At 50.0% G+C, this 27,525-nt stretch overlaps 1 protein-coding gene across 1 annotated transcript in view; it reads left to right on the top strand.

The window, feature by feature from the left end:
* GLG1 (golgi glycoprotein 1) overlaps positions 1-27,525 on the top strand; it is a 59,844-nt gene that overhangs the window by 3,714 nt on the left and 28,605 nt on the right. The window contains exons 2-4 of the mRNA XM_048958152.1: positions 20,533-20,565; positions 22,625-22,711; positions 24,506-24,721. Of these exons, the coding sequence (XP_048814109.1) occupies positions 20,533-20,565; positions 22,625-22,711; positions 24,506-24,721 (336 nt within the window). The remainder of the gene's footprint in view (positions 1-20,532; positions 20,566-22,624; positions 22,712-24,505; positions 24,722-27,525) is intronic.

Here is a 27,525-nt window from a genome sequence, read left to right as displayed (position 1 = left end):
GCTACCTTGGACACTCAGAACAGTGCCTGCTCCTCAGAGATGTGCACTGTGGGAGGTGCAACACCCAGAGCCAGTTCTGTGCTTTCCTTGGCATGCCTGCTCTCATATTAGCTGGTTCAACACAGGTTTGGGATGTTTGGCTTAATAAAAGGGGGTTTATCTTCCAAGCCTGCCTCCTCCAGGGGTGCAGAGAGGACCAACAGAGGCAGCTTGGTGCAGCCCAAACTTGGCTGCTTTAAAGGAAGTGTTGCAGGCAGATGCTGTGCTGCCTCTGCTGGCACAGAGCTGCTGGCTCTTGCTTGCAGGTGAACAGTGTTTTCTTGGTGGGCTCGGGTTGTTTTGGTCCTGGGAAAATGTACAATTGCTTTTGGAAAAGCCTTACAGTTATTCTTGCTAATTAAAAAAAAAAAAAAACAAAGCCACCCCCCTGCTGGATGAATAGAAGGTCTGGGTAATTGTCTTTCCATCTGAAATCTTGCCTCAAAATAGTTGTTGGGTTTTTTTTTGTTGTTTTTTGTTTTTTATCTTCTGTCTCATTTCGTTTTGAGCTGCATGAAGTCGGTTGCCATGGCATTAAAAAAACCCAAGAACTCAATTCTGTCAGCACAGTCACTGCAACAGGTTGCCCAAGGAGGCTGTGGATGCCCCATCCCTGCAGGCATTCGAGGCCAGGCTGGATGTGGCTCTGGGCAGCCTGGGCTGCTGGTTGGTGACAGGGGGTTGGAACCAGATGATCACTGTGGTCCTTTTCAACCCAGGCCATTCTATGACTCTGTGGTTTTATGATTGCTCTCTGCCATCACGGGATGCTTTTATTTCAGGGATGGTGGTTTGTGCTGGGGTGGGTGTGAGGGTCCTCCTCCCCCAGGTTCCCTCTGTGTTGGGGCAGTCACTGAAAAGGCACTGCTCTGTTCTGGGTCAGAGCTGCAGGGCTTCCCTTGGCCAATAGGGCTCTGCTTTCTCTGTGGCTTTAGGGTTACAGCACTTGCTTGAAGGTGCTCCTGTTAGAGCACATCTCAAGGTGGCCTTTGCTTGAGTTGTACCTGAGGTGTCTCCATCGTTGCTGTGTTCTGTGAAACACTTATTTTTCAGGAGCTCTGAGTCCCTTGGAGCAGGCAGCTGGTTCTGTCACTGTAATGAAGCATTGCCCTGTAGGTGGTGGGGCAGGTGGTTAAAGCCAGTGCTTCTGCAGCCCTGCTGTGCAGAACCAGCCAGGCAAACATGCTGCTTTTTGTTTAAAGAATAACCCCTGGCTTACCCCAGATACATGCCTGTCGTTCAGTGGCAACTTGGCTATCCCAGCGTCTTAGAATCATTCTGCTGGGAGAAGGCAGCATGCTAAGATCTTCTGTCAGCCCCAGCCCGTCGCATCCTGGTGAGGCCATCCCTGCCCTCCCATGCTCAGGACTTTGGTCACAGAGACGTTTTCTTCCAGCCTGTTCAGTGCTTTCCTGCAAGCGAGCTGCAGAGCGCACCCAGCTGAGTGTGCCTTCTAAGTGATGCACTAAGTGCCCTGCAGAAAAGTTTTGCTAGTTGCTGTTTAGTTCTTTTAATTCTGCTTGGCTTGTAGGTTTCCCACAGCCGTCCAGGCTTGGCTTGAGCTGAGTCAACTTCCACTGCACTGCTCTGCAGCTGAGCTGAAGTAAGGTCTGGAAGAAGCTCACAGCGTCTCCTCGTTACCAAATTGATTTCTGTCCCCGTGCTCCCTCTTTCCACGTGTGTCATAAAGTCAGTGCAGCAAACCTTCACCTGACGTCAGTGCAGCAATGCGGTGTCACGGCGCATGGTGTGAATTGTGCACAGAGCCACGAGCTGCATTCAAGGGGGTTTAAACAAGTCAGTATTCGTGTAATCCTCTTACTGTAGCGCTCAGACAGGCTGGCTGCAGCCTGCTGCCCGTCGGTACGATGGCCTGAGGAAGTGCAGATGGAGGGCTGCTGTGTGCAAGGTGTGTTTGCCAGGTGTTTTAGGTGGCTGTTCACACGAGCCTGGCGGTGACCCTGCTGCTTTTGGGGCCTGCAGGGTCTGAGTCCATGCTGCTGTGTTCTGATACTTGAGGCAGCGGTGAACGGCTGGGTCTGTCAGCATAGCACACAGTGCCTTGCAGGAGCTGCCTGGAGCCTTGCAGGAGCTGCCTGGCTAAGGGATAGGTGTGCTGTGCTGTGCAGCCCTCAGAGCGCTGCGCCGCCGTCGTTAACGAAGCATGGAGAAGCCTGAGCTGCATTTCGTGGTTGGCAACCAGAACTGCATTCTTAATGAGTAGCGTAGAGCAACACACAGGGAAATCTTCTTAGGCACTGTGGAACTGGCGGAGCATGGTGTGCTGTGAAGTGCTGTTTAAATGGGAGATTTCTTGTGGCAACCTTAATAATCCATTTTGTCTGCTTAAAACACAAATTTTCTGCAGCTGCCAGCTTTTCAGACAGGGATCCAGCAGGATTTCAGGTCACCACTTACCAGACGAAGTACAGGTTGGAAAATACTTGGCAGCAGTTGTGGCTGGAAAGCAGAGCTGTTGGAGTCACCGTCTGCAGCAGGGGACCAAAGGTGTTGTGAGTGTAGTGACGGGGTTTGCTGCTCAGCAGAAAGCAGCAGCCATCTTCGCTTGTGTTGTTTCTACTTAGTTGTGTGAAGTCTTTGCTTTTGAAAGCAGGAAAAACTGAAATGCTGGCTTCCAGTCTGAGTCTTCCCTGTGAGGGCAGGGCTGGGGCTCAAACAGCGAGCTCTTGGCTGGCTCGGTGCATCCCAGCAGCTGAGTGTGGTTTCAACCAGCATCAGCAGGAAACAGCTTTTCCCTCAGCTCAACCACAGCTCTGAAGGTGTGTGCTCATTCTAATTGTTAATAGCCTTAATTGGAAGTATAGCTGTGACTATATGAAGACTAACTGTAGGAAGGGTGGGATTGTGCATCCACCTTGCGGAGCGCAGTCACACCTGCAGCGTGTTGCATTTCTTTATGAATCTCTCCTGTTCTTCAGCAAGCAGTGAGCATGCAACAGATCATCACTGCAAATGCTCCCATCTCTGACTGCAGCGATAGCAGCAGTGGGCAGGGAGATGCTCCTGGAACATCCTACCCTTGTTGCAGCTCGGGTAGGACTGAGCAACGGGGCTTCAGACTGTATGCATCATACCCATTTCACACAGTCCAAGGCTGTGTTGGCTTTGCTTCTGTGAGCTGAGACCTACACGAAGAGGAAAGATGCAGCAAGCCACAAACTGCAGGGCTTTGCCTCCCACCCCTCCTCCAGGCGTTTGTGAGCTCTTGTGGTGTCCTGCTGTAGAAAACCAGAGTCTAAACTTGTTCTGTTTGGGAGAGGGCGGATGGAATTTAAATAATTCTTTGTATATCAGCTCTTCCCAAAGCAATTTCCCAAATCCTCCCCACTGTTGAGACATTCTGGCGAGATCTGTCATGAATTCACGAAGCCTTTAAAGGTTAATTTACAAACGTTGCCTTCTGATGTGCTCTATTCACTGGGGTTCACAGTATCCTAGAATACCGAGAAGGCATTTGCTGAAAACTTCATTGGAACACTGGGCAGCCTGTTCAAAGATGTAATTGTGGAACAGAGCCTTCGTGCCTTCCTGATCCCGAATCCTCCTGGAAATGATGGGTCAAAGGTATCCACCTCTCTGCTTTTGAGCACATGCCTGTGCTGAGCAGTGAAGGTGGATGCTCTTCTTTTTCTTGTAACATGGATTTTTTTTTCACTTCTTTGCAAGTCAAAGCAAAGCTGAGTCGTCTTAATTAAGTCCTTCCAGCACAAGATGTAGGAACTGTTGCTCTGGCCTATTCTAGTCTAGGAAGTGCTAGTTTTCCTAGAAATAGATTGTAGCGTGCCATGGAAGTCCTGTGCCCTTCTGATTCTGGTAAAAATCCCAGGGTTTGCCTGATGGCAGTGGATGTAGCAGCTGGTTTCATAGAAGAGCAGTTCAGAGGCTTCTATTAGAACCTGTTGCTTCTTGGATCTCGTGGCACATTGCTGGGTTTTGGCTGTGGAAGTATTTATCTTCAAGTCTCCCTGTTTTCTTTGGGCTGATATAATGGTAGGATGCCCTCTTTCCCTGGAAGAGATGCACAGTTAGTTGAACCTCTCATTAGTTCCATGAGTTGACCAGTAGGCTGGGGAGGCTTGTCGTGGTGTTCAGGCAGCAGTGGTTGTTGGCAGCCACCAAACATGACAGCAGTGTGCCACGTACCTGAGGCTGATGGTGCTTTCTTTGGGCTGGAGGTGGATGAGAACCTGTCTGGTGGTCCTGCGTTGCTCAAGGAACTCGAGTTTCTGGTTAAAATAACTTTGCTTTGGTATCCTCAGCAACAGCAGAGCGGGACACAGGTGGTGAGCGTGGGCAAGGCAGCGAGTCTGCATCGGTGCTGCGAGCGGAGGTGAGGTTTGTTTTTGTTTTTCCTCGTCAGCCTTGCAGGTTCCATAACAGCTGAGGTTTGCCTGTGTAGTCTTGGGGATGGTTAGCATCTTGTACTGTCGAGTAAATTGCAGTTTTTTTCTTAATTAGTCTCTCGGCTGAGGGAGATGTAGCTGTAGCTGTGTTCGTTTCCATACCAAGAAGTGGCAATGTTTAATGTACTTACTGGCAAGATGTGCTGTGTCAGAAGATAAGTGTGCAATGGGTGTGGATGTGAGTTACTTACTGTTTGTATTCTTTCCTGCTGTCTGTTGCTAGCTCTAATCCATAGAAAGTGCTTTGTGAGGAGCAAGTCAGAGTTCCTTTTGTCTGCAGCCTCTCAGTGGGATTGAAGTGTTTCTTCATCCTCCTGTGGCAGGTCTGCAGCTGGTGTCAGTCCAGAAGGACTGGGCCCATGCCTGGGGCTGTCCTGAGAGAGAGGTGTGGTACTGGGCAGGATATTGCTGCCCTGGAGAGCTCATCTGTTCTTGGAGCTGGTGGTTACTTCTGGTGGGTGTTTGCTGTAGGATTGCTGTAGGCGTTTGTCCATCAAGAAAAGCTGGAAGTCCTCCATTGCATGTGAGAAGGAGCCTGGGAGCAGCTGTAGGAAGAGGGAAGGGATGCAAGCAGCTCATCCCCGTGTTCTAGCTAAATTTGTCTTGTACCTATACTAACAATACCTGCTAAGTTGTGTGTAGTCTGCAGCAAGCTTGGAATGCGAGCTGGGATCCACGTGATGAATGCCGCTGGTGGCTTTGGAGGTGTTGCAGTGCTCCGTCCTACCCTGGTGGTAAGGCTGGCACAGTGGGGTGCTCCTGTCACTGCTCTCAGGGGAGAAGGATGGCAGTGTTCAGAAATATCTCAAGATGTCCCTTTTGGGACAGGGCGTTCAACCCTGCCCCAAGGAGGGATGTCTGTGGGCACAACGCCGTGTGCTCCGTTGAGATCTGGCTCTTGCATACAAAGATCTTGCTGCGGCTTATTTGTCTCATTCCTTTCCAAATGGTTTAATTACAGAGATTTCCTGTTTTGAAGAAGGCATTGTCCTGGGAATGCATTGGGCTGTTTTGGAGGGGCACGTAGCGTGTGTTCCAACTGATAGAGGACCTGGTGCTCGAACTCTGCGTGCAGGAATGGCAGTGATGGAGTGGGACAATCCAAAATTTGTAGGCTTTCCCTTTCTGAGCTGCCTTGTGTCAGCAGGGCAACGTGAGCCTGAGGTTCTGCTGTCCCAACTTTCTGGTGTCTTTGAGAGGCTTTGGTAGAATGCTTACAGGAGAGTGTTCCTGGAAAGCCACATCCACTGTGTGCTGCTGCATTTGTTGTGCACCCAGGATGTGTGATCAGGAGAGACTGAAGCGTGGTGACCTCAGAGGCTCGAGGTGGGATTCATCACCCCGCAGAATGCTGCTCAAGGCAGGAGGAGGAAGGCTTTGGCTCTGTGTGGGAGAAACAGGGGTTTGGTGAAGCCCTGATGCAAGGAATTGCCTGTGTTGTAGCAAGCTGGGCTCAAAGGGGTTAAAAGTCTGCACCTGTGGTACGTGGCTGTGTAAATGAATTCAGATTAGATACCTAATGGAAAGCATGTTTTAATGAACCCTGGCTAATTACTCTATTAAGTTCTTGATCAATACGCTGGAGACTTAAAACTACTTGTAGATTGTTTTATTTTTTTTAAATCTGCCCTCTCTGTATCTTTTAAATCTTCTGCATCTAATCAAAGCAACTGGAGGCACTTGGGCTGCAGTGCTGCTTCACCAGGGCCGTGTGCCTTAGGGGCACTGAGTGCTGCAGGCTGAGCTCTTCCAAAAGCATTGAGTTTTTGGTGGGAAATGTGGGTAAAGAAACGGTTTGAGGGCTGATGGTAGGAGAGAACACGAGTTTTTCTTCTTACTGAGTTGTATTAAAATGTGCAGGTCTATTAATTGGAGCTCCCTAATGAGATCTGCCTTCTGCTGTAGGCTGGAAGCTGTTCCGTGTGCTTGGTGTAGGCTGACAAGGCAGATCTGTGGATGAGGTTCTCTACAAGAGGAGTTCCTGTAAATATTTGTCTACCCACACCCGTGTTGTGACCTGCACAGAGCTGTTTCTGCTGCTGTCAGACGTGGTTTGCTCCCTTTTCCTGTGTGCAAATTGCAGTGGACTCGGTGTTAATTAATGTCAGGCAGGCGGCCTTACCCTTAAGGGATAAAGTACTGTGTTTAACTTGGTTATATTAAGGAAACTGGGAAACGTGGAGTCTCTTCTCATCCAGCTAATTAGCCAGCCCATGGATGACGTGCTTGTAGTAACGCATCGCCATGGGTGTGCAGGAAGGGAGAAGGAACGCATCGGTGCGACTGGGGAGCAGAAAGTCAGCAGTCAGCTTGCGCTGCCCTGCCTCGGGGTTTTGCTGCATCAGTTCTTTGCCTTATTCCTTGAGAAACTGCAGGTTTGTCACACAGGTGGCTCCTGTCTGTGTGTGCTCAACCCAGGGCAGCTCAGGCCTTGGTGGAGTTGGTGGATGGCTGGGAGGTGATGTGGGACCGCCGGGGGCCTTCGGTGCACTCCGACAGCAGCACTCAGAGGAAAGCCTCCTCCGTGAGGCTTCCAGATGAAAAGGCAGAACAAGGATGCACAGACTTTGTTCTCTGCTCCCTTGAAAAGCTGGAATTTCATGCTTTAGTGTAATTGTGGAGCACGCGTTCCGCATTGTCTTATCTTCCATTGGTGGTGGTGCTTTTGTGCTTAACTCGTCTGCTTTGTTTCACTGTTGATACAGCTCTTGTTGAAAGGAACAACTCCCTGTTCTGTTATCGAGGGATTGTTCAAGCATGACTAGAGATAAAATTAACTGGCAGGTCAGCGCCGTGTGCTCCGAAGAGTGGCTGAAAACGATGGCTTGTGTTCCTGGGCTGAGTGTGAGCTCAGGCAGTGATACGAACAGATAGGAGTGGCCAGGGGATGTCAGCTGGGCTGGGACTCTGAAAGGACAGGAGCCAACCTCAGTGGGGTTATTTTCTTCAAATAAAAGCTTAATAACTATTCTGCAGCTACCATTCTTCAGTGCTTTTGTGCTTGCAGGAGGTGTGGCTGCCCTGCCTTGTGCTCCGGTTGCACAGCTGCTCCACTGTTGCAGTAAAAGTGTGCTGAGATGCCTGGAGAGCTGGTGCTGCCCTATCCCTGCACACAGCTAAGGTCAGGGAACGGGGCTGTGAGCACTGATGGAGCTGTGGGTGTCCCTGCTCAGTGCAGGGAGTGCAAGCAGACGGCCTTTGAAGCTCTCTTCCAACTCAGGTGATCCTATGATTTAATCCCATGGGAGCAGTTTCATTGCAGCACCGGTGCTTCGTGTTTTCTTCTTCCCATCCTTTTACTTAGGGCCTCTGCTGCAGGAAGAAACACCTGGCAGTGGAGCATGATGGAGACCAGCAGTGCTGGAAAGCTGTTCTGAGAACAGGTAAACCACTCTGTTCTGTTGCCGTGAACTCCCTCAGACCCTGTGTGCTCCGCCTGGATTTCCAGCAGCAGCGCAGAGAAAGGGCCGCAGCCCTTCAGTCTTCACACGATGAGTTTATGCAGTGATATTACAGGATTTTCATCGTTTACCACTTAATTTTGTGTAATTCCCTCCCTAATAACATAATTGAATTTTCAGCTTTCCTCTTAGGTACTTGAAACAAAAGCAGGTTGTTTCTTGTCGGGTCAGCCACGGCGCTGTGTTCCTTGTTCCTTACTTGATGCAGTAAGTGTTATTAACGAGGCAGCACGGCTGGTGGTCCCCAGCTCGATGTGCCATGCTCAGAAACCTGCTTAATTAGGTGTTAAAATCCGATGTGTTGCTGTGCGGGCTCCCTTGCAGGCTGGGTGCAAGCAGTTCAACTGCTGCTGCTGGTTAAAATCAAAGAGAACTTTGCAGCTGGCTGAGCTGACACAGTGCTTTCTGTGGTTTGCAGCAGCTTTATGTTCTCTTGCAAGGGTATCTTTGGCCAAACCATAGGTGGTTTCATTCATTCCATTGCAATATATGTACATGAAATGCTTTCTTTGCTGTTGCTGGGTTCAGAGGAGTCTTCTGTGCCACAGTTGTGTGCTCGGTTACATCTGCTGCTTGCTTGCAGAACTGAGCTGTGAATTGAGCAACTGACTGAACCCACTCCTTTGACAACCATTAACTTTGGGAGGCTCAACCTAGCTCGGCAGTGCAGCTCCTCAAGCAACAGTGGTAACTATGGCATTCAATATGCTGGCATGAGCAAAGGGATGGCTGTGCCCATCTCCCCTCACTGCAAGAAAGATATTGAGGCCCTGGAACGTGTTCAAAGAAGGGCAGCAAAGCTGGTGAGGGGTCTGGAACACAGGCCACATGAGGAGAGGCTGAAGGAGCTGGGAATGTTCAGCCTGGAGAAGAGGAGGCTCAGGGGAGACCTCATTGCACTCTATAACTTCCTGAAGGGAGGTTGTAGTGAGCTGGGGGTCGGCCTCTTCTCTCGTGTCATCAGTGATAGGAGCAGGGGGAATGGTTTCAAGCTACGGCAGGGGAGATTCAGGCTGGACATGAGGAAGTATTACTGTTCAGAAAGGGTGGTCAGGCACTGGAATGGATGCCCAGGGAGGTGGTGGAATCACCGAGCCTGGGGGTGTTGAAGGAAAGGCTGGATGTTGTGTTGAGAGACATGGTTTAGTGGGAGCTATTGGCAATAGGCGAACGGTTGGACTGGATGATCTTTTAGGTCTTTTCCAACCTTGGTGATTCTATGATTCTATGATTCTATGATTCTATGATTCTATGATTCTATGATTCTATGATTCTATGATTCTATGATTCTATGATTCTATGATTCTATGATTCTATGATTCTATGATTCATGTCCTTTTCTCTCTGCTGTCCCCTTCTTAATCAGGCTCAGGGATGTGAGCAGCAAGCAGGACGGGGTGAGTGTGCAAGGCATAGCTGCTGGAGTGGGACCAGCTGCACACCTCTCCTGCACAGCTCGTGCTTTCAGGTGCTTTCAGTTCACTGTGTGAAAGCAGGAGGCTTTCTGATTAGAATCGTTTCCTGTTATTTCTTCTGTTGCTCAAATGTGGTTATGTGCTCTGCGAGCCTCAGAAGGTGTCTGGTCTCAGAGCAGTTTGTGATGTGTGTGTGTGGGGATGGATGTGCTTGGGTTCAGGGTAAGGGCTCAGGGCAGCTTGCTGGCCACAGGAGATGTACCTGCAGAGATGTGGGTGTTCAGGGGAAGAAAACTTCCCTGCCCCTTCCACTCAGCACAGAATGACTGCCTGGTGTAATTTTCTGGTGACCTGCTTCTAATTAACATGCAAATTAACTGCTTGGTGCTGGGGATTGGGATTGCAAATACTAAGTGCTAATGTGCATTAGGCAGGGAAATCCCCAGCATCTGTTCAGCTCCAGCACCGCCTTCACTTTGCTGCAGCCCCCACCAAGGCACAGCAATCCCCTGCTGCCAAATGGCTCCTCTGCCTCCCTTCAAACAGAGGTTTGTAGCTCTGTCAGTCAGATGCTGGCTCACTGCAAATGCCTGCCAGGAAAGCAGACAGCATGGGCTGCCCTGCACTCAGGAGGCAGCTGCAGTGGTCACAGTGAGGCTGTGCCTCTGCCCTCAAGAGCCTGCTCATTTGTAGCATCCCCTGCTGCCCAGGTCTGTAACAGCTGATTTAGTACTGTCTTGCTGTTCAAGGTACATTAAAACCCGCTTGACTTTCGGCTCACAGCTTCTTCCCAGTGCTGGCAATTAAGGAAGGCCCATAATGCAAAATGAGCAGATTTGGAATGATAAAAATGAGGCAAGGAAGTGCTCAAAACCCCATTTTGCCCCCACCTCTGAAATTCAGCTTAAGCTTCCCAGGTGGAAAATGGTGAAACGTCAGACTGTCAACAAAATGCCATCAATTCTGGTGCAGGGAAGACCTGCCTCTGTTTGTCTGGGGCGTGCTGTGATGCTGCTGTGTAAAGCCTGAAAGCTGCACGCCTCTCCTGCCTTGGTAGTATAAAGCCTCACTCTGCTAATCCTACTCCCACTGCAACTTTAAATAGAAGATGGGGAAGAAGGATCAAGCCTTCAGCTCAAATAATTGATGGATTAACTCCCTTTTCCTTATCTGGAAGGGCAATGAGCTGGCTGGGAGCCCCACCTGTGTCAGTAGGACCTCACCTGTTCCAGCAAGGCTTCCTGTGTGATGGAGCTGCTCTGGGAGGCAGCCAGCCAGAAATGCACACCCTGGTGTGCCAAACAAAGACAGGGATGAGTTCAAGGGTGCAGGAGGTCAGCGAGCTTGGTGCTTACCAGGAATCAAGTCTGTCTTTGTCTGCTCTGCTTTTCAAGTGGTACGTAGAGAAATGTGCTGTTCCAGTGACCTGCACTGCGTTGGAGAGTTGCTCCCCCAGTTCTGGAGTGGGTCCCAATGGTTGTGGTGAGCTGCAGAGCTGAGCAGAGGAACAGAGCTGGTGTTGGATGCCTTTGGGCAGGGAAACCACCTCACACCCACTGCCCCATTCCCTACGAGCAAGCTGCAGCAAGTCTGGGTTTGCAGAAGCAAGTTTTATTTATGTACCTCAGAGCTCTGCATCCAGCAAGCGAGCCTTGTGTGACTCTAGCAATTGGAATCAGTCAAGGCCGGTTCACTGAAAAGCATGAGGGAAGACTATATTGTTGGGTGGCTGCTTTCTTTGCAGGTGTGCGCTGTGAGGACGAGTGGAAGCGCTCAGGTTTCTGAGGGCTGTCACTCGTTTGAAGATGCCCACTTGAGGATGCGGGGCTGACAGCAGGTAGCAGTGTGTGCGCTCTGAGAAGCAGCTTTGCACGTTCCAATGGCAGGAGCCTGCTTTGCCTGAAATTATTACTTGCAAACGTGTGAACCCGTGGGAAACTGCAGCGCTAATGCTTGTGATAACAAGCCTGGGAGCTGGGTCGGAGCAGCAGTGCATCCGGGTGGGTTTGGTGTCAGAGCTCTCCTGGGGTTGCTGCATGTCTGTAGCAACGTGGTGCTCACCTGCAGAGAGCTTTGTTTGCAAGTTGTGGGCACTAACATAATAACCAGTATAACTGACAAGGGCCAAATCAGCTATTTTTGTTTTGAGAAGCACAGCGCATCTAGCATGGGAAGATGCATGCAGCATGGTAGGGTTACAGGTACCGATCTGCAGCTCTCTGCCTCTTCTCACCCAGTTTGCATGCAGAAATGGCTGCAGCTCTGGCACAGCAGAACTGTCACCTATTAGAAACAACTCAGGAGAGTCAGCATGTGAGCGTGGCTTCCCCACAGGTTTGTGCCCTTCCTTGGTCTCTGAGGTTCCCAGGACATGGACATTTGCCTGAATGATCCCTCTCGTCCTGCAGAGAAAAGAATACACATTTTTCTGCTGGCTTCTGGCCTATCCCTGAGTGCTGGGGTTGATTTGCAGGATGTGGGTCTGCAGTAGCTCAGCTTGACCACTCTCCATTTGCCCTGCACCATCCCTTGCCCCCGTCGGCAGCTGTTGAGGCTGCTGTGAGCGACTGCATATCAGCAGAAAGCAGCAAATAAGCAGAACCTCTCCATGACAGTTATTGAGAAGCAGGGAGGGTGGTGATGTGGGTTCGGGGTTGTTTGTGGGGGGATTCTCTGCAGCATAGCTTCTCTTCTGTGGCTCCTCCAAGGGGTTTGTGCTGGAGCTGATTATTTTAGGGTCCGTTTTGGGAAAAGGATGAGCTAAAAAGATACTTCCTTGTGTAGGAGTGGTTCAGGGTTACTCCACGGCATCATCTCTTCTTGACTTCAACGTCAAGGCTTGTTTGATAATTTCCTAGATTTATCCATTATAAAAATATCCGTATTAATCTGGTTGCCTCAGGTTAGCGCATTAAGTGCTCTGGTATAGCTACAAATGTAAACCTGAATTTACTAAATTCAATTTTGCAGGCTTCAGGGAGCCTGAAAATGCTGCTTTTGGAACGCTTGGTCCGTGTGTGATAAAGTGAAAACTGTCTAAAGCTGGCAGTCCTTAGCTTGCTTTAAGGCTTTTCTGTCCTTGCTTCTTGTTCCCAAGGCAGTGGGGATGGAAGGCATTGCCATGCCCTGTGCTGGGACTCCCTGTGAGCTGTGCAGAACTCACTACACAAAGCAGCATCTCTTCCTTACCACCTTCTAAAGTGGATGGAAACCTGTGGAGGAGCACTTTCCATTAAACGTGGGTGGGGGGAACCCTGAGGATTGCATCTGAATGCCTGATGTTGGGGAATAAAGCTCATGAGTTGCTTCTCTCCATCTGCTTTCATTTTTTGGATGCCTGCAACTCCTGTTGTGCCACAATTGGGCTCTTACCCAGTTAATGCCAGAGGAGCTGTAGGTGATGACTTTCAGTGTATGCTCTGCTGACTTCACTAAAGAGAGTGCACGTGCCCTACAGCGGAGGGATGGGTTGCATGTAGTGCCACATGCACACTTGCTGGGGATGCTCCTACCTTGTAGGGCTTTATTTGGGAACATCTGATTTCTTTCTGCACACGTTTAAAGCATCTCATGCCTCTGTTGCACGTTTTATCTCGCCTTCAGCAGTCCTGGGACAGTGGTGTTCCCAGCCTCTGCTCTGCTCTCGATTGGTGACCTTAGGAACACCTGCATGAACGGTTGGCTAATCGGTGGGTGAGTTCCTAAGCTGCTGTGCTCTCCTGTATGGAGGCTGGCACCTGGTATCCTCTCATCCTGCTACGAAGACCAAAGCCAGGCAAGGAGATCGCAGGAGACCAAAGTCATCATTTGTTTTTTTTGGCAGGGTTAACCTGTGCCCGATGCTTTCAGATCTCACCTTGTCGTCACAGAAGTTGCGCTGTGCCAGCATCTTTTATTTCTTATCGTCTGGTTCATCTGCATGCAAAGGGCTTGAATGTTCACAGTGGGCAAAAAAATGTGTCTGCATGAGGGCTTTATACCAATGAGAGCGGATCAGAGTCAGCATGGTGAGGGGAAGGCAGGGAGTGAGGTGCTTGGAGGGAACTTTGGTCTGCTTCAGGACTTTTAGCACATCCCTTCGTACTGTTTCAAGTGCTGTCTTCTAAGGAAAACATCTTTATTCTGCCTCGTGGGTGGGACAAAATGCTACCAGGTTCTGCAGTGAGGACTGCCTGGGTATTGCCATCAGCATCATGGCAGTGTTCCTGAAAACCAGGTGTTCCCTGCTGTGGATTTCCATGCCTGTAGAGGCTGGAGTTTGTAATTTAATGTTTATTTCTCCAGCCCAGCTGGCCTTAAGATGGTAGGAGAACATTGCTTTCATGTGTAACTTCAAACAGGTCAGCAGTGCAACACATCACCACCATTGACTGGAGCGTGGTGTTTTCTGTCAAATGAGAGCTGCTACCCACTGTGTATTTCTACTCTGAAGCTCTCTTGTAGTTGTAAAGGAAAGATCAGGGAGAAGGTGCAGTGTTGCTCATGTGGATCCTTAAGGTTGGAGGAGACCTCTCGGATCCCCCAGCACATCCCTCAGTGCCACATCCCCAGGGCTCTGGGACATCTCCAGGCATGGTGAGTCCACCCCTCCCTGGGCAGCTGTGCCACTGCCTTACTGCTCTTCTGAAGCAGAAATTGGTCCTAATTTCCAGCTTAAACCTCTCCTGGCACAACTTGACTCTGTCACCTCTCCATCCTATCTCAAGTTACATTCCGGTCCTTCCATCCTGCCCTGTGTAACTCAGGCAGGATTTGGGGCTACCATCCCAGCCTTCTGGCTGGCTAACAACAAAATTGAGCACAAGTGGGAGGAAGAGGCCGACTCAAAGCAGTGGGACTGCTGGTTGAACCCTGGTGTTCTGATGGTGGCAGTGGCACAGCGGTGGTGCTGTGGCTGAGCAGCATGGCAGCAGCTGGGTTTTCCTTTTCCTCCCCTGCCCCTTCCTCCCCCGTTATTTCCACTCCACAGCTATTAGTGGAGAAACCGGAGGTGTGCTCAGTCTCTTTAATTGCAGCTTGTCTTTATTCATAGCTTTTTAAGTAGGAGTTATGGAAACAGTAATTGGAAGGATTTGTGTGCAGGTGTCTGGCTGGCCGCGTACCGGTAAGACATCTTTCTACTAACGCTGCTTTCCAGAAAGCTCCTTGAGCTCTCTTTTAACATCCAGCATCAAATACGTCTTTATTTTTTTCAAACTTGCTCATCTGTGTAAAGCTGGCCAGCTATAATTTCTTCTCTTGGCCTGAGGGAAGCTGATCTGGCTGCTTACCGCAGCATCGTTTTAAATCCTCTGAATTGCCATCGCATCCAGGATTTCCAGGCAGAACGCGTGGCTGAATGGCTCTGTGTAGGCATTGAGAGGAAGAGCTCAGGCTGAAAGCCCCGCTGCTCTTTGGAGAGGAGCTCTGGGAGGCGCAGGGCACACTGTGTGGGGCAGATCACAGCATGGCCTGGGTTGCAAAGGAGCACAGTGCTCATCCAGCTCCAACCCCCTGCTGTGTGCAGGTCACCAACCAGCAGCCCAGGCTGCCCAGAGCCACATCCAGCCTGGCCTCGAATGCCTGCAGGGATGGGGCATCCACAGCCTCCTTGGGCAACCTGTTCCAGTGCCTCACCACCCTGTGAGATGCTGACCTGCTGGGAAGCAGCTTCCTGGGAGCGCACAGCCCTCATAGGGAGGTGCAGCGCTTCCATAACACTGTGTGCAGGCTTTTGTAAGGGACAAATTGAGCAAAGGCGCTCAGTTTGGTGCTGTAACAGGGCTTTTGTTTGCCAGGTCTGAAGGCAAATGGGCTTCTCATTTGCTAGCTTGTTACCAGTCCCATGGAAACCTTGCCTCCTCGGTGTCTCTGAGGACTTATTCACATTGAGTTTCACTGGAGAAACTCCAAGTGATTTTATCTGGGGTTAAAATAAACAGAATTTGCTTTTCTTCCAGCAGCATAAAGACAACATTATGATTCATCCAGGCTGGAGTTCTGCTGCACAGCGCCTGTGCTGCTGCAGAAACGGTGCCCGAGCAAAGCAAAAACAAATGCATGTAAATTGGGTTGTGTTTTACATCCCATAGAACGGCTTGTCGTTGCCTCTGCCCTGCATGCTGTACGCAGGTTCCTAAATAGCACGAGCTCTGGGTGATGAATCAGGGCTGCTGGCGGCTGCTGACTCATTTCCTTATTGGTGCAGATGGCTCCAATAAACCTTGCTGGGTAACTTGTACCGTGTGAAATGCAGTTCCTCATGAGAAGCTTCCATCCTGCGTGCACAAGTGCTCCTGAAGCCCAAGTGCTGAGCATGGTTAGTGCATAGCAGAGGATGCAGCGTGGAGGCAGCTGCCTTTCCTGTTTTCACCTCCTTCCTCCTGTTGGGCTGAAAACCAAGCTGCCATTTATCCCAGCACCATTAGTTTGCTATGCTCTGAGTGTTTATTTAATGCAGTGTTTCTTGCTTTTTTGGGGTGGAGTGCTCCACCTTTGGGCAGGTGGAAGTGAAGCAGTGCTGTATTTCTCCTAGAATGGTTAAGGCTGCAGAAGACCCGAGCTCATCAGCTCCTGCCAACCAAAGTGCAGCTGCTGACACCTTGGGTTTGCTGCACACTCGCCATCTGCTTGCATGCAGAACAGCTAAGTGTGCTGGCCGTGCTGCATTGCATCCATCTCCAGGAGGAAGGATTCCAATCTCTGTGCTGTACGGGGTGCCTAAGGACGGTGGGGTCAGCTGGCTTCACCTTGGCTTTCTGATCTCTTCATTAATTTCTTGGTAGCCTTAATGACAAGGAGGACCAAGCGTTGTGGAGATCAGTATCCCAGGCAGATATAAGTAAGCTCAAAGCCTGGATTGGAATAATTTCAGTCTTGCTTGAGCACAGCAGTAATTTTTCTGGAGTTTTCTAGTCTGGCTGTATTATTTTGCAGCTAATTTTAGCCTTAGCAATAGCTAAGCTGGGTATTTTTCTTGACTAAACAGATCTGCTCTGTAATTATTTAAATGCTTGCATCTTAATGTTTCTGTCTTTTTAATAACACTTAAAAACAGCAAGACATTATCTGCCGAATTGCTTTGCCGTTCACCGGGCTGCTTCTGGTGCGAGCAGAGATTTAATTAAAGCACAGCAGGGGCTCTCAGGGAGGTGGTCAGTGGGCATGGTGGGGTGGGCTGGGGGGTCTGAGCTCTCTTCCAACCTGAACGGTTCTGTGATTCAAGATTTGCTTTGTCTTCAGCCTTAGAGCATTGGGTGAGAGCGGGGCTCTTGTGGCGTCCGGGGGGAGGGAAGGCTTCAGAGTAACGCTGCTCTTCCTGTGGTTTGTGGTTGAGCTGCTTTGAGGTATTTGGTTTCTATAGCCTCTGAGTAGAAGAGCTGGCAGGAGTTAAAATTAGCTGAGTCTGCCTCCCACCTGCTTGAGTGCCGGCTTATTTTGGTTCGGGGTGGAACGTGTGGATTTAAGTCATAGGGCTGAGAGCGGTGCTGCTGCCCTGGGCAGTGGGCACAGTCCTTGGGGACGGGGCCCCTGTGGGATGGGACAGCTGTGCCCCACTGACGAAGGGAGGAGAGCACTCCTGGGGGAAGAAAGTATGGCTCGGAGCATGGAGAATAGGAGTAATGGGCCCACACTGAATAACAGATATGAATATTGGCTGCTAGCAGCATTGTTCTGTTGGTGCTGAGCAGAGCTCTGTGCAGGGCAGCCTGGCGGAGCACTGCAGCTGGGTGACGGAGCTGGCTGCAGCTGGAGCTGCATTGCTTTGCTTTGCAGCACAGCATTCTGTTATCTGTGGGAGCAGGGATGAGGAAGCAGCACTTGCTCAGAAAGGTGCTTTGAGGAGTGCTGCCACTGCTGTGGCAAACAAATAACTTTGGGGCTCGTCGTGCTCTGCAGCGCATCAGGGCAGGCTGGAAAACCTCCAGGAGAATGGAGAGGAGCAGCCAGCAAGAGCAAAAGCAGACATCTGGGATGAGTTTGCTTTGATGGTGCTGAGCGTTAGAACAGCCTCTGATGCACGGGGCTGGTGTTGAAATGAGGAAGGCGACTGCAAAGAGAGCTTCAGGCCTGGGGGCCCCCCATGCAGGGACGGAAGCAGGAGGAGCTGCAGGAGAGAGGGCTGCTGGCACCCAGCTGGCTGCAAAGAACCTGCAGGGGTGTTGGGCTGTCAAAACTGGTGTATGCCCTTCAGCTGCGCTGTGATCTGCGGTCACTTGCAGTGCATGTGAAACCAAACCGGAGCATTTTCTGTCACTGCAGAGAAGGGCTGTGCTTGTATGTTTACTAAGCATGTAAGTAAATCACAAAGTCTTCTCATCTGTTTTATCACCAATTTAACTTTTTTAATCCCACGTGATGCTTGCAGGAGTGCAGGATGCGCGAACTTGGCTTGCTGCAGCCTTATGCTGCGAGATGTTCCAGCAGCTTTGAGGATGGGCAGATTTCTCTCATCCCAGAAGGATTCCTGCCTGTGTCTGCCCATGTTCCACAAAGTGCTGTGGACCATCCTGAGCTGGCTGTGGGGAGGGAAGGCCTGCAGGAACTGCCTGGGCTTGCTGAGCTGGTTCTTGCCCCCTGGTTCTTGCTGTGGCAGTGCAAGGCTGGCTGCCTGACACCTGAGCTCTGAATTGCCTCCTTGTAGCCTTGCGCTGCTGGGACAAAGGTACTGCTGTTAGCTGTGTGAAGGACGTGGCTCCCGAGTCATTTTCCCTTAGCAGCCTGATAGCCTCCTTGTTTAGCAGCTCCTGGGTTATCTGCCATATCTCTGCGGGTGATGGTGATAAATGTTTGTTTGTTTGAGGTCAGAGTGAAGAAATTCAACCCTGCCTAGTGCTGCAGACACATGCTCTGTGCTTTGCTATAGGTGTGCACGTGGCAGCACGCTGAGCTGGGCCCCCAGCCTGGCCTGTCCTGCCTGCAGTCGTGGGGACGTGGCTGCTCTAATTGGCATCGTTTCCTAATGGACCTTCTGATCTTTGCACAAGAGCTTAGGTAGAGTGCACCAATAGCAAGCAAATCACCATTTTCTTTTATTGCTTTGCTGCATGCTTGGTTCTTGTTGGCTCTCACTCAGGCCAGTCCCAGGTTGTCCCCAGTGCCTGAAGGCTGCCCACAGCTGATAGCTGTCCATCACTGGTGATGCTCAATTGGAAGGAGCTGTTGACTCTGCTGAGGGTGGAGAGGCTTTGCAGAGAGATCCAAACAAACCAGAGAGCTGGGTAATCACCAACCACGTGGATTTCACAAGAGCAGTGCTGGATTCTGCACCAGGGAAGGGGCAGCCCTGGCTGTCCAGACAGACTGGGGGGTGAGAGCCTTCATCCTTGGTAGCCTGCTGGGATTCTTACCTTGCTCACCAAAATCCAGTGGTGTGAATAGGGTTCAGATCCTTGGTCTTGATCCTTGGGGATGGATGTAGGAGGAGCTCTCAGTCCCACAGTTGGCACAGTGTCCTCTGTTCCCTGGCGCCCGAATATCATGCGGTGCCAGGTGCTCCCACTGCCCCATGCCTCTTGGCCACTTTTTTTATCAGGTCTGCAGCCTGGCAGTGGCACAGAGCAGCTCTTCTTGCTCCTCAGCTTTTCCTGGTGGTAGTTCAAGACTCAGTTTTCCATTTTCTTCATGCTTCCTACAGAAGCGCGTTGCTCTGAAACTGCTTTTTGGGGTGAAGTGGGTGGGTGCAGCCTGCTCAGAAAGGCACCGCTGTTGCAGAGGTTGCTCTTCCCCTTCCTCAAAAACTCAGCCCCTCAGTGAATGGGATGCAAAAGGTAGAAATACTTTTTCTCTCCCTTTTGCTCCTTTTTGGTGGGGAGAAGCAGTTGGCACTGCCCCTCGTGCACTCACATGGTGGGAGGTGAGGAGCAGCTGAGCTGGTCAGAGGTCATCTTTTTCTGTATCAAGCATTGGTGGCTGCATCCCTCACTTCTGCAAGCTTAGCTGCTGAACTGTGAATATATGCAGTGCCAAAGCTGCCTTATTTCCCGTGCAACTTCATGGCCTTTCTCAGAGCAAGGCTCCATTTCTCAGCCTCGCATTTTCATGCACAGCATTCGAATGTCCTGTTGTTCCAGAAAAGCTTGCCTGAACTTCCCAAGCTGGTGCAAACCAGTCTGTTATCGGCTTGGGCTCATCTCTCCATAAAAAGCACACTGAGTGTTAATCTTTGATGAAAGTAAAGCAAAGCTAATGAGATTGCAGGACGCCCGAGTAAGTGGGATGCTTTGGGGAGTGCTCTCCAGCCTTTCTAGGTTCTGCTGCCGGTCTGCTATTGGATATGCCCATCCTCTATGGGGTAAATACAGTGCTAATTCACATAATGTTGCAAAGAAGCTGGTAGTCTGAAGCAGCAGCATCCATGGAGGGTGTTTGTCTGCTTCTGGGGTTGGCTGCAGCCTGAAGCTTCCCTCTTGCGGAGTGGTTGAGTTGGGTGCAGAAAGCTAGAGCTGCTGCTTCCACATGGTGCAGCCTGGGTTTTGTCCCGGTGTTTCAGTTGTGAGAGCCATCGCTGTGGTCTGAGGATCCTGAAGGGGCATTTGTTAGGATACCAAGCTTTTTAAAGGTTAATTTTCAAACTGATGATTGCTTCGGAGAGGTGGCAGTCTGCTCAAGCTGTAAGGAGTGGCTGCGAGCCTTCAGGTGGGTTCTGTGTTTGGAACTCTGTGGCAAGGTAATTCCTGCCACTTCCTGCTATTCAGAACAGCAGTGCATTGGTCGGTGATGGCTGTAATTATGGACTTGGAAGCCTTTCTCGTGCTTCCTTTTTCCCACAGACCTGGTGGTGCTGGTGGTGCGGGCGCCCTGCCTCTGGGTGGCTGGGCTCAGAGCTGCTGAGTCAGGGTTGCTTGCTGCTCAGTGCCTTTGTGACGGAGCTGCTGTAAATCCCTTCAGTCGCAGTGGATGTCAGCCTGCCATTTCCCACGGGTGCTGTTTGGCTTTATTGGCTGGGGCAGTTGGGCCGGATGCAGACGTGCCCATCCATGGTTTTGTGGCATCTCCCTCAGTGCTGCCCTTGTGCCACTTCCACCATAGAGCACCTGGAGCCTTTGGGATGCTTGGATGCCATCACCTTACTGTGCAGCTTTTTGACACTTCTGTTGTGTCATTTTTTTCACAATGAAAGCAAGACGAGCGTGTTCATTTCTATCACTGTGTTCTTCTGTGTGTTCAATACATTTGTGAACTGACGCTTCTTTTTTTCTTGTCTCCTTTCAGCCAGACAACGAAATCTCTTCAGACTGCAACCACGTAAGTATTGCTTTGTTTCCTTCTGCCTCCCACTGGGCCCTTTGCAGCTCCCATCCCTTTCAGCCTCAAGTACTTTAGGTGGAGTTTGCAGGAAGCGTTAATTAGGATGCACTTGAGTTGCTGGGCTGTGGAGGAAGAGCACAACACGACTTCTGTAACCAAGAGCAGCCAGTCTGTTCTTAGTGAAAACTTCAGAAGGGAGCACTATAAGCTCTTGTATCCGAGGAACGCAGCAGATATCTTTCCTGGCTCGCACTTGGGGGGTGGCTCCTGTTCCTGTGCATTACTTGGAGCAATATGCTGAGCTCCTTCTGGAGAGATGTGAGCAGTGCTGAATTTAAACTTCTGTGTTGCTTTCGCACCTGCTAAATTCTTCGACTTGCTTGCAGAATGCCATGGGGGTGTGATATTTCGAAGCAGCTTGAACTGCTTGGCTACTTTGGGAACAGATTTCCTCTCAGTGCTGTGTTTAACTGAGCAAACTGTTAGCCAGGTTTCAGGCTGTCAAGCTAACTCTACATTGGGGGCTAAAATAAGAAGGCAGAGCCTTTTTCGGAAGCCATGATTTGGTTTATTAGTGGTATATGCCAAAACCAACCCTGGCAATGCTGTCCAACTGGGCATTCCCAGCAGAGTTTGTAGGTTTGGTTTTACAGCTGCTGATCCTCTCTCCTGGGAAAATGTTGCTGAGGTTCAGAATCTGTGTTTTAAGCCACAAATGTAACCTCTCTTCTGCCTTCTGTGGGACAGTTTCCTTGGAGAGATCTGATGCCAAGGCCCTCTGAGGTTTGCAAGTGCATTCTTATGCTCTTACACCTCGTTCTTGTCCTCCCGATCCTGGCTGGGAGATGCTCTTTGCAGGGACGATCTCCCCGCTAATTCTCTTTGTTTATTCAACTTGCTTGTTTACAACTTAGGCCCCTCAACATACACTGGGATCTCTTTATTTAGCATTTCACCACGACAGAGCCTTGCTAGGAGGTGTGAAAGTGGAACGTTTTTAGCTGTGTGTGTGCTTCCGCCGTCTCAGGGCTGGTGCAGAGCTGCTCTCCTTCTGTCTGAACACATTTCCCTGTTTTCTCAACTCTTGGCTTACAACTGAGATTTCAGAATAGAAGTTTGACAAAACTCGAGCGTTTTGATATTCGTTTGGCTTCCGCTGCGAAGGCAGAGCATTAGGAATGAATTCTTAAAGCTGTTCAATCTGTTTAAACACAAGATAAATTCCTGGAGGAAAACAGATGAGCTGATAGCGCTCCTCTCGGGCAGCATCCCTGGCTGTTAATTTGCCGAGGTTTTGCTTTCTTACCCTTTATTTTCACTTTGTGGTGCCTCAGGAGGAAAGCCGAGGCGTGGACCTGTCTGCAGAGCATAACTTGCCCCAGATTGATTCCTGCAGGGTGACCCAATGCATCCGGGCTCCTGCATGAGCTCATCTCTGGCTCCTGCCACCCTGACTGTGGTGTTTGGCAGCCCTGTTTCTGATGGATGAGTCTGCTCAGCAAAAGAGAACCTGTCGGTCTGAAGGGCGTTCGCATCCACAGAAGTTGTCTGAGTGCAGCCCTTGGTAGAGGGCAGTGAGTCAGGGCCTGGATGCAGTCTCCTTCCCTTTTTTGCAAGGCTTTAGTTAAGTGCTGAGCATCAAATCTGCTTGCATTGAGGACTTTGTTAAGTGGTTTGTGTCAGGCAGATGAACCACAGCACGGAGGTGTGGGGGACTGAAAACATAGCTAAATAGGCAGCAGGTAGCATCTCGCAGCTCTCATTGTTTTTTCCCCTTTGGTTGCGTGGATGTCTTCATTAGCTGTATTTCCTTCCAGTGAGTCAGCCCGTGACCTTACAGAAAGATTTCTGGCAGTCTGAATTTGTTCAGGATAAGAAATGTGCTGCAGAAATGAGAAGACAAAGTTGTTGTCAAGGAGACTTTGCATTGATTGTTGTGCTGTAGAAGGATGATGATAGCGATCTGGAATGTTGATGTCTGATTATTTCCTGAAGCAAAGCAGCAGTTCCTCCATGGGCAGCTCTCAAGCCTTCTTTCTACAAATGCTCTCTCTAGCTCCTGTGGAACTACAAGCTGAACCTGACTACAGATCCCAAGTTCGAGTCCGTGGCCAGAGAAGTCTGCAAGTCCACCATCGCAGAGGTAAGCACTGCACACTGCTGTCGTGGCACTGAGAATTTCTCATCTCCTTATGATGGAGAACAGTGCCAGCAATGTTCTGGGTAAGCCCTGCAGCTGCACGCTCCTCTGCAGTGAGAGTTACCGCCTGCCCTCTGCCAAAACTCATTCTTAAACATTCAGTTTGCTCGAGATAGTGGCTCCTTTGTGGCCTTTAACATAGGTTTCCCTGAAGCCAGCTGCACGAATAGCAGATTGCCTGCAACCCTGGTTTGTATGTCTGTTTTCTGTAGGACGGACTTTTGGTGATGCAGGAATGCCTCAGTGCTGAGCAGCTAAGCAGTGGTTCCCCATGTCTCCTCGTGTACTCACCTGCATCATCCCCCTTTCTTAACAAAGTTCTCAGTTAGTAAAAGAGAAGCACACAAAGATCTGAGGGAGACTGACAGCAGGAGCCTGGCCCCAAAACCTGGGGAGGTGGTGGTGTGAGTGAAGGATGCTTGATTGCTGTCTCTTTGCAGGCTGTTAAGGTTCTGCTCCTTCTCTTAGCATGAGCTGAGCTGGGTAAGAATAGTGCTTGTGGGAAAGCATCACACAGTGTAAGGAGGGATCGAGGAACGTGGCTGGTAAAAGAAGGCTGGGAGGTGGAGAGTGGAAGGAAAGCAGCTTGTCTTAAAGGCTTGCATTGCTTGAGTTTGGTAGCTCCCAAAAGCAAACACTGCCAAAGCTATTGAATTCCATTTCTTGCAGTCGTGGAAGGATATTTTTCCCCTCCCACCCCGTTTTATGTCACGTAGCTGCTGCAGGATTTTTACCAAGGCGTTCCTGTAAATGCTCTTTTAACAGTCTGTGTAATTACCACTTCTGTACAGTGACAATCTGGCGTTGTTGTAAATGATGCCCTCTAAATCTGGGACGTGATGTCTAAAAGCAGCAGGGAAAGCACAGAACTTGAGCTGTGCTAAATGCGTCCCCGCCAGCGTTGTGCTGAAGTTGTGGTGAGCAGCATGAATTGCTGCTCTTCCACCATTTGGTGAGTGGTTTTCACTTAAAAACGAGCCGGGTAAATAGCAGTAATCCTGCGTGGTCTCTTGTTATCTGATACTGGGCAGGTGCATAGCAATTGCACTGGTTTTAGTGGTTTTTCCACAGAAGCCCAACGCATACAGTTGGTTTATACTGCTAGCACAGTGTTAGCCCATTCTGCTTCCATTGACAGGTAGGTGTGTTCTTGTTGTGTGGCTGAGCAGTGATTCCTCCATATTATTGCTTTATTTATTGCTTCCTTCCTTTATTTGTTGCTTAATAAAGCAATAATATGAGCCAGGGCTGTGCACTGGTTTGGCTCGTGGCTCCCAAACCAAAGATGCAGCTCTGGAGGCAGGCTTGCTTGCTCTCTGCCTGCAGTGAAGATCAGCATAAAGAATGCTGGTGAGCCTGATTAAAAGCCAGTTTGGTGAGAGTTTTCCTCTGCAGTGATATTTGCAGCTTCCAGCGAGTTATAAACACTTCCATAAATATTGTGTTGATTTTTGGGTCAGTCTTGCTTCCAGCCAGAATGCTGTGTTGTGCGAGGGGTCGAGTGGTTCACATGGGTCCAAGTATGATTTAGTGATGCTGTAATAGTCTCTGTTTTCTAAATAAAGGTTGTCAAACTGTAATTTTTCAAACAAATGCGCTTGATTGCAGGGATTCAGCGTTGGTTATTATGAAACATGGCTGTGGAGCAAGAGGGCTTCCAGCCCTCAAGGTCACTGCCTTTGCTTTCTCCACATGCTTCAGCCACTGTATTTCAATTCTGTGTTTTTATTTTATCAGATCAAGGAGTGTGCAGATGAACCAGTCGGCAAAGGCTTCTTGGTGTCATGTTTGGTGGATCACAGAGGCAACATCACGGAGTACCAGTGCCATCAGTACATCACAAAGATGACAGCCATTATCTTCAGTGATTACCGGCTCATCTGTGGCTTCATGGACGACTGCAAGGCTGACATCAACCTCCTGAAATGTGGCAGCATTCGGCCTGGGGAGAAGGTATCTGATAGAAGGGATCAGCCTTGTTACTGGCTCACTCTGTCTCTTTCCTCTGTCCCCCCCAAAAAGGGAATGGTCCTTGCTACAGTGTGACCCTGGGTAACTCGTACTGCCTGTAACGCTGTGCTGGTTCTTGTCATACAGAACTGCAGTGGAGGTTGATGCAGAGAGCAGTTTGTGGTCATCAGGTGTGAGTTTATCACCACTGTGCTGTCTCTCCCTCCCTACATTAGTAATGCAGGCAGCAAGTTGTGTAGTGCTGCATGAGGGAGTGCCTCGTTTTATGGTAAGTTTCTGCCTTTGGGGATAAAATTACCCTGTGAGCTATTCATGAGGATGTAAAAAGATGTTACAGTAATAAGCTTTTCTCTTTAAAAGAGAAGAATAAACACCAAGAAGAAGAAGACAATTGGATGCTTAGCTGGAAGAAGTCTTTTTGGCTGAGATGTGTGCTTTGTGTCCATAGAGTATTAACTGAAGTCCTGCTGTATTCCAGCAGCAGGAAGCACAAAGTTCAGTGCCTGTTTTCAAGAAGAAGGCAGCCCTAGAAGCAGGGGGAGCTTGCAGGCACTGTGGGTTCAGCCTGGTAGCAGCTGGGTAACTGGTTCTCTCTTCTCATCCTGGGCTGAAGGATCTCATGAAATGGGATGCTGCTTTTAACACACTGTGTGGAATGAGGAATGTCATACAGGAGCCCTGGCTGCCAGCTCTGCCTGTTAGCCATGGCACCACCAAATTAAAATCAATTCCAGTTTAAATAGCCATGGTTGGGGGAATCTGACTGAGGAAGAGAATCTTGATTTGTTTTCTGAGCATGCCAGATTGCACATTAAAAGCTGCTGGGCTCCTGTGTGTGTAACTTGGCAGCCCCATGGGGACTGCTGTCCCTTGTCTGATCCCAGCCCTCAGGGTGCTGACAGGTTGCACTGTTCTCTCTGCCCGAAGCAGAGCCAGCTCCTGGGTGGCCATAAGGGCACAAGGCAGCTGTTGGGGGGACACTTCTATGCGTGTTCCTCACTTTCTTGGTACCCAACCCAGAATGTTATGCCTTGGTTTGTGAAAGCACAGCAGCCTGTCATATAATTTCTTTTGTTACGCTGTCATCTTTGGCACTCAGAGCAATTGAAGTCTTTCTCACTGCTCTGGGAACAGCTATAAATGGCTATGCAAGTGTTTCTTTTGTTGATGTTCTGTTCCATCCCATTTCTGCTTTGCAGAAATCTCATCTCATTTGCTCCCATCAGATGCCGGTTCAGGTTTTGCTTCCACGCTGCAGCTTCTGAGAGTTGCCTGTAGAGAAATAATCATTGGCCTTTTGTGTGGCTGAGCAGAGCTGTGAATGCGATAAATAGGGGCTGGGCACCTGAGGAGGAGATGGGGCACAGATGCATCTGTTTTTTATGGAGAGGAGCACTGCTGCACCCTCAGCAGGCTGCTGTGCTGTTAGCTCCATCGTGGTAACGGGGATAAACTGCCTTCTTTACCTGTAAACGGTGCCTGTAGGTATTGGGGAATTGCATTGCCTCCTGCCAGCTAAGAGTTTGCCTTTCCCATGCTTCTTTCTTTGTTTTAGCTCTCTTTTTACTTCCTAATTGAATTCTCTTCCTGCTGGTTTTGTTGGTCCTGATGCAGTGCTTTCTGGGCTTTCTTTTCCACGTTCCTCGTTGGCTTTCTCCGCTGCAAGAGCAATAAAGAGCAGCTTGGAAGTCTCAATCTGCGTACAGCAGAAAGATGTGGATGTGTCCTTTGAAAGCATTAAGTTTTGTAACACATCTATTCTGTGTTTCTTTTCCTCCAGTTAGAGGGGGAGAAGTGTTTCATGGCAGCTTCAGTCACCTTTCCACTTGGCTGTTGTGCTCCATAGTGACTGTGGTCTCCTGGTGTTTAAAGCTTGCATTGTCTTCATGCAGTAGGGATCTAATTTGAAATTGAAATTAGCAATTGTAACTGAGCTTTTCTTCTTGAGCTGCCGTCAGAACGGGCTCCCTGCTTTCCTGGTCTCAGTGATAGGTGCATTTGTAGCAGATGGATGGGTGGTGGATTGCTGCGCTGGAGCTGCTTTGGGTTTAGCCAGGATGTCCCAGATGGAAGTGATTACTAGTCATAATGAGGGTGACTTCAGTGCAAGTTGTATGAAGCATCCCAGGCGGAGTGGAGTCTGTCGGGAGGAGCTTCTGGAAATGGCAGTAAAGCAAACAGGGATGGCAGAGCCGGAGCAGTATTGGGGGTGGGGAGATCAGAAAGGGAATAGTAAGAAGTGAGGGTTTTTAGGCTCTGTCTTGGCCTAAAGCCGTGTGCCCAGAGCTTGAATCTTGGTCTGAAGAGTTAAAGTGTCTCAAAGCACCATGCTGAAGTTGGCTTTGGTGCAGTGTTGGGAAGTAGCTTGCATCGTCTGTGGATCCAAATATGTCCTTTCATAAGGTAATGCAAGGCACCCTGTAGACCCCCCCACATAGGACCATGCTCCCCCCACTATGGGACCATGCCCCACATTGACACCGCCCACGGGACCCCCCATGACCCCCATAGGACTGTGCCCCCCTTGACCCCCCTCATGACTGCCCCAAGACCCCTATAGGGCCCTGTGCCCCCCCAATAGGACCATGCCCCCCACTTGACCCCCCCCCCATAACCCCTGTAGGGCCCTGTGCCCCCCCCATAGGATCATACCCCCCTTGACCCCCCTGTGACCTCCCCAAGACCCCTCCATGGCCCCTATAGGGCCTGTGCCCCCCCATATGATCCTGCCCCCCCCCATGAACCCCATAGGGCTCTATGCCCTCCCCATAGGGCCCTGTGCCCCC

Source organism: Lagopus muta, chromosome 12 (genome assembly GCF_023343835.1).
Source record: "Lagopus muta isolate bLagMut1 chromosome 12, bLagMut1 primary, whole genome shotgun sequence".
NCBI lineage: Eukaryota > Metazoa > Chordata > Aves > Galliformes > Phasianidae > Lagopus > Lagopus muta.
This window is presented reverse-complemented; position numbering and strand designations above follow the sequence as displayed.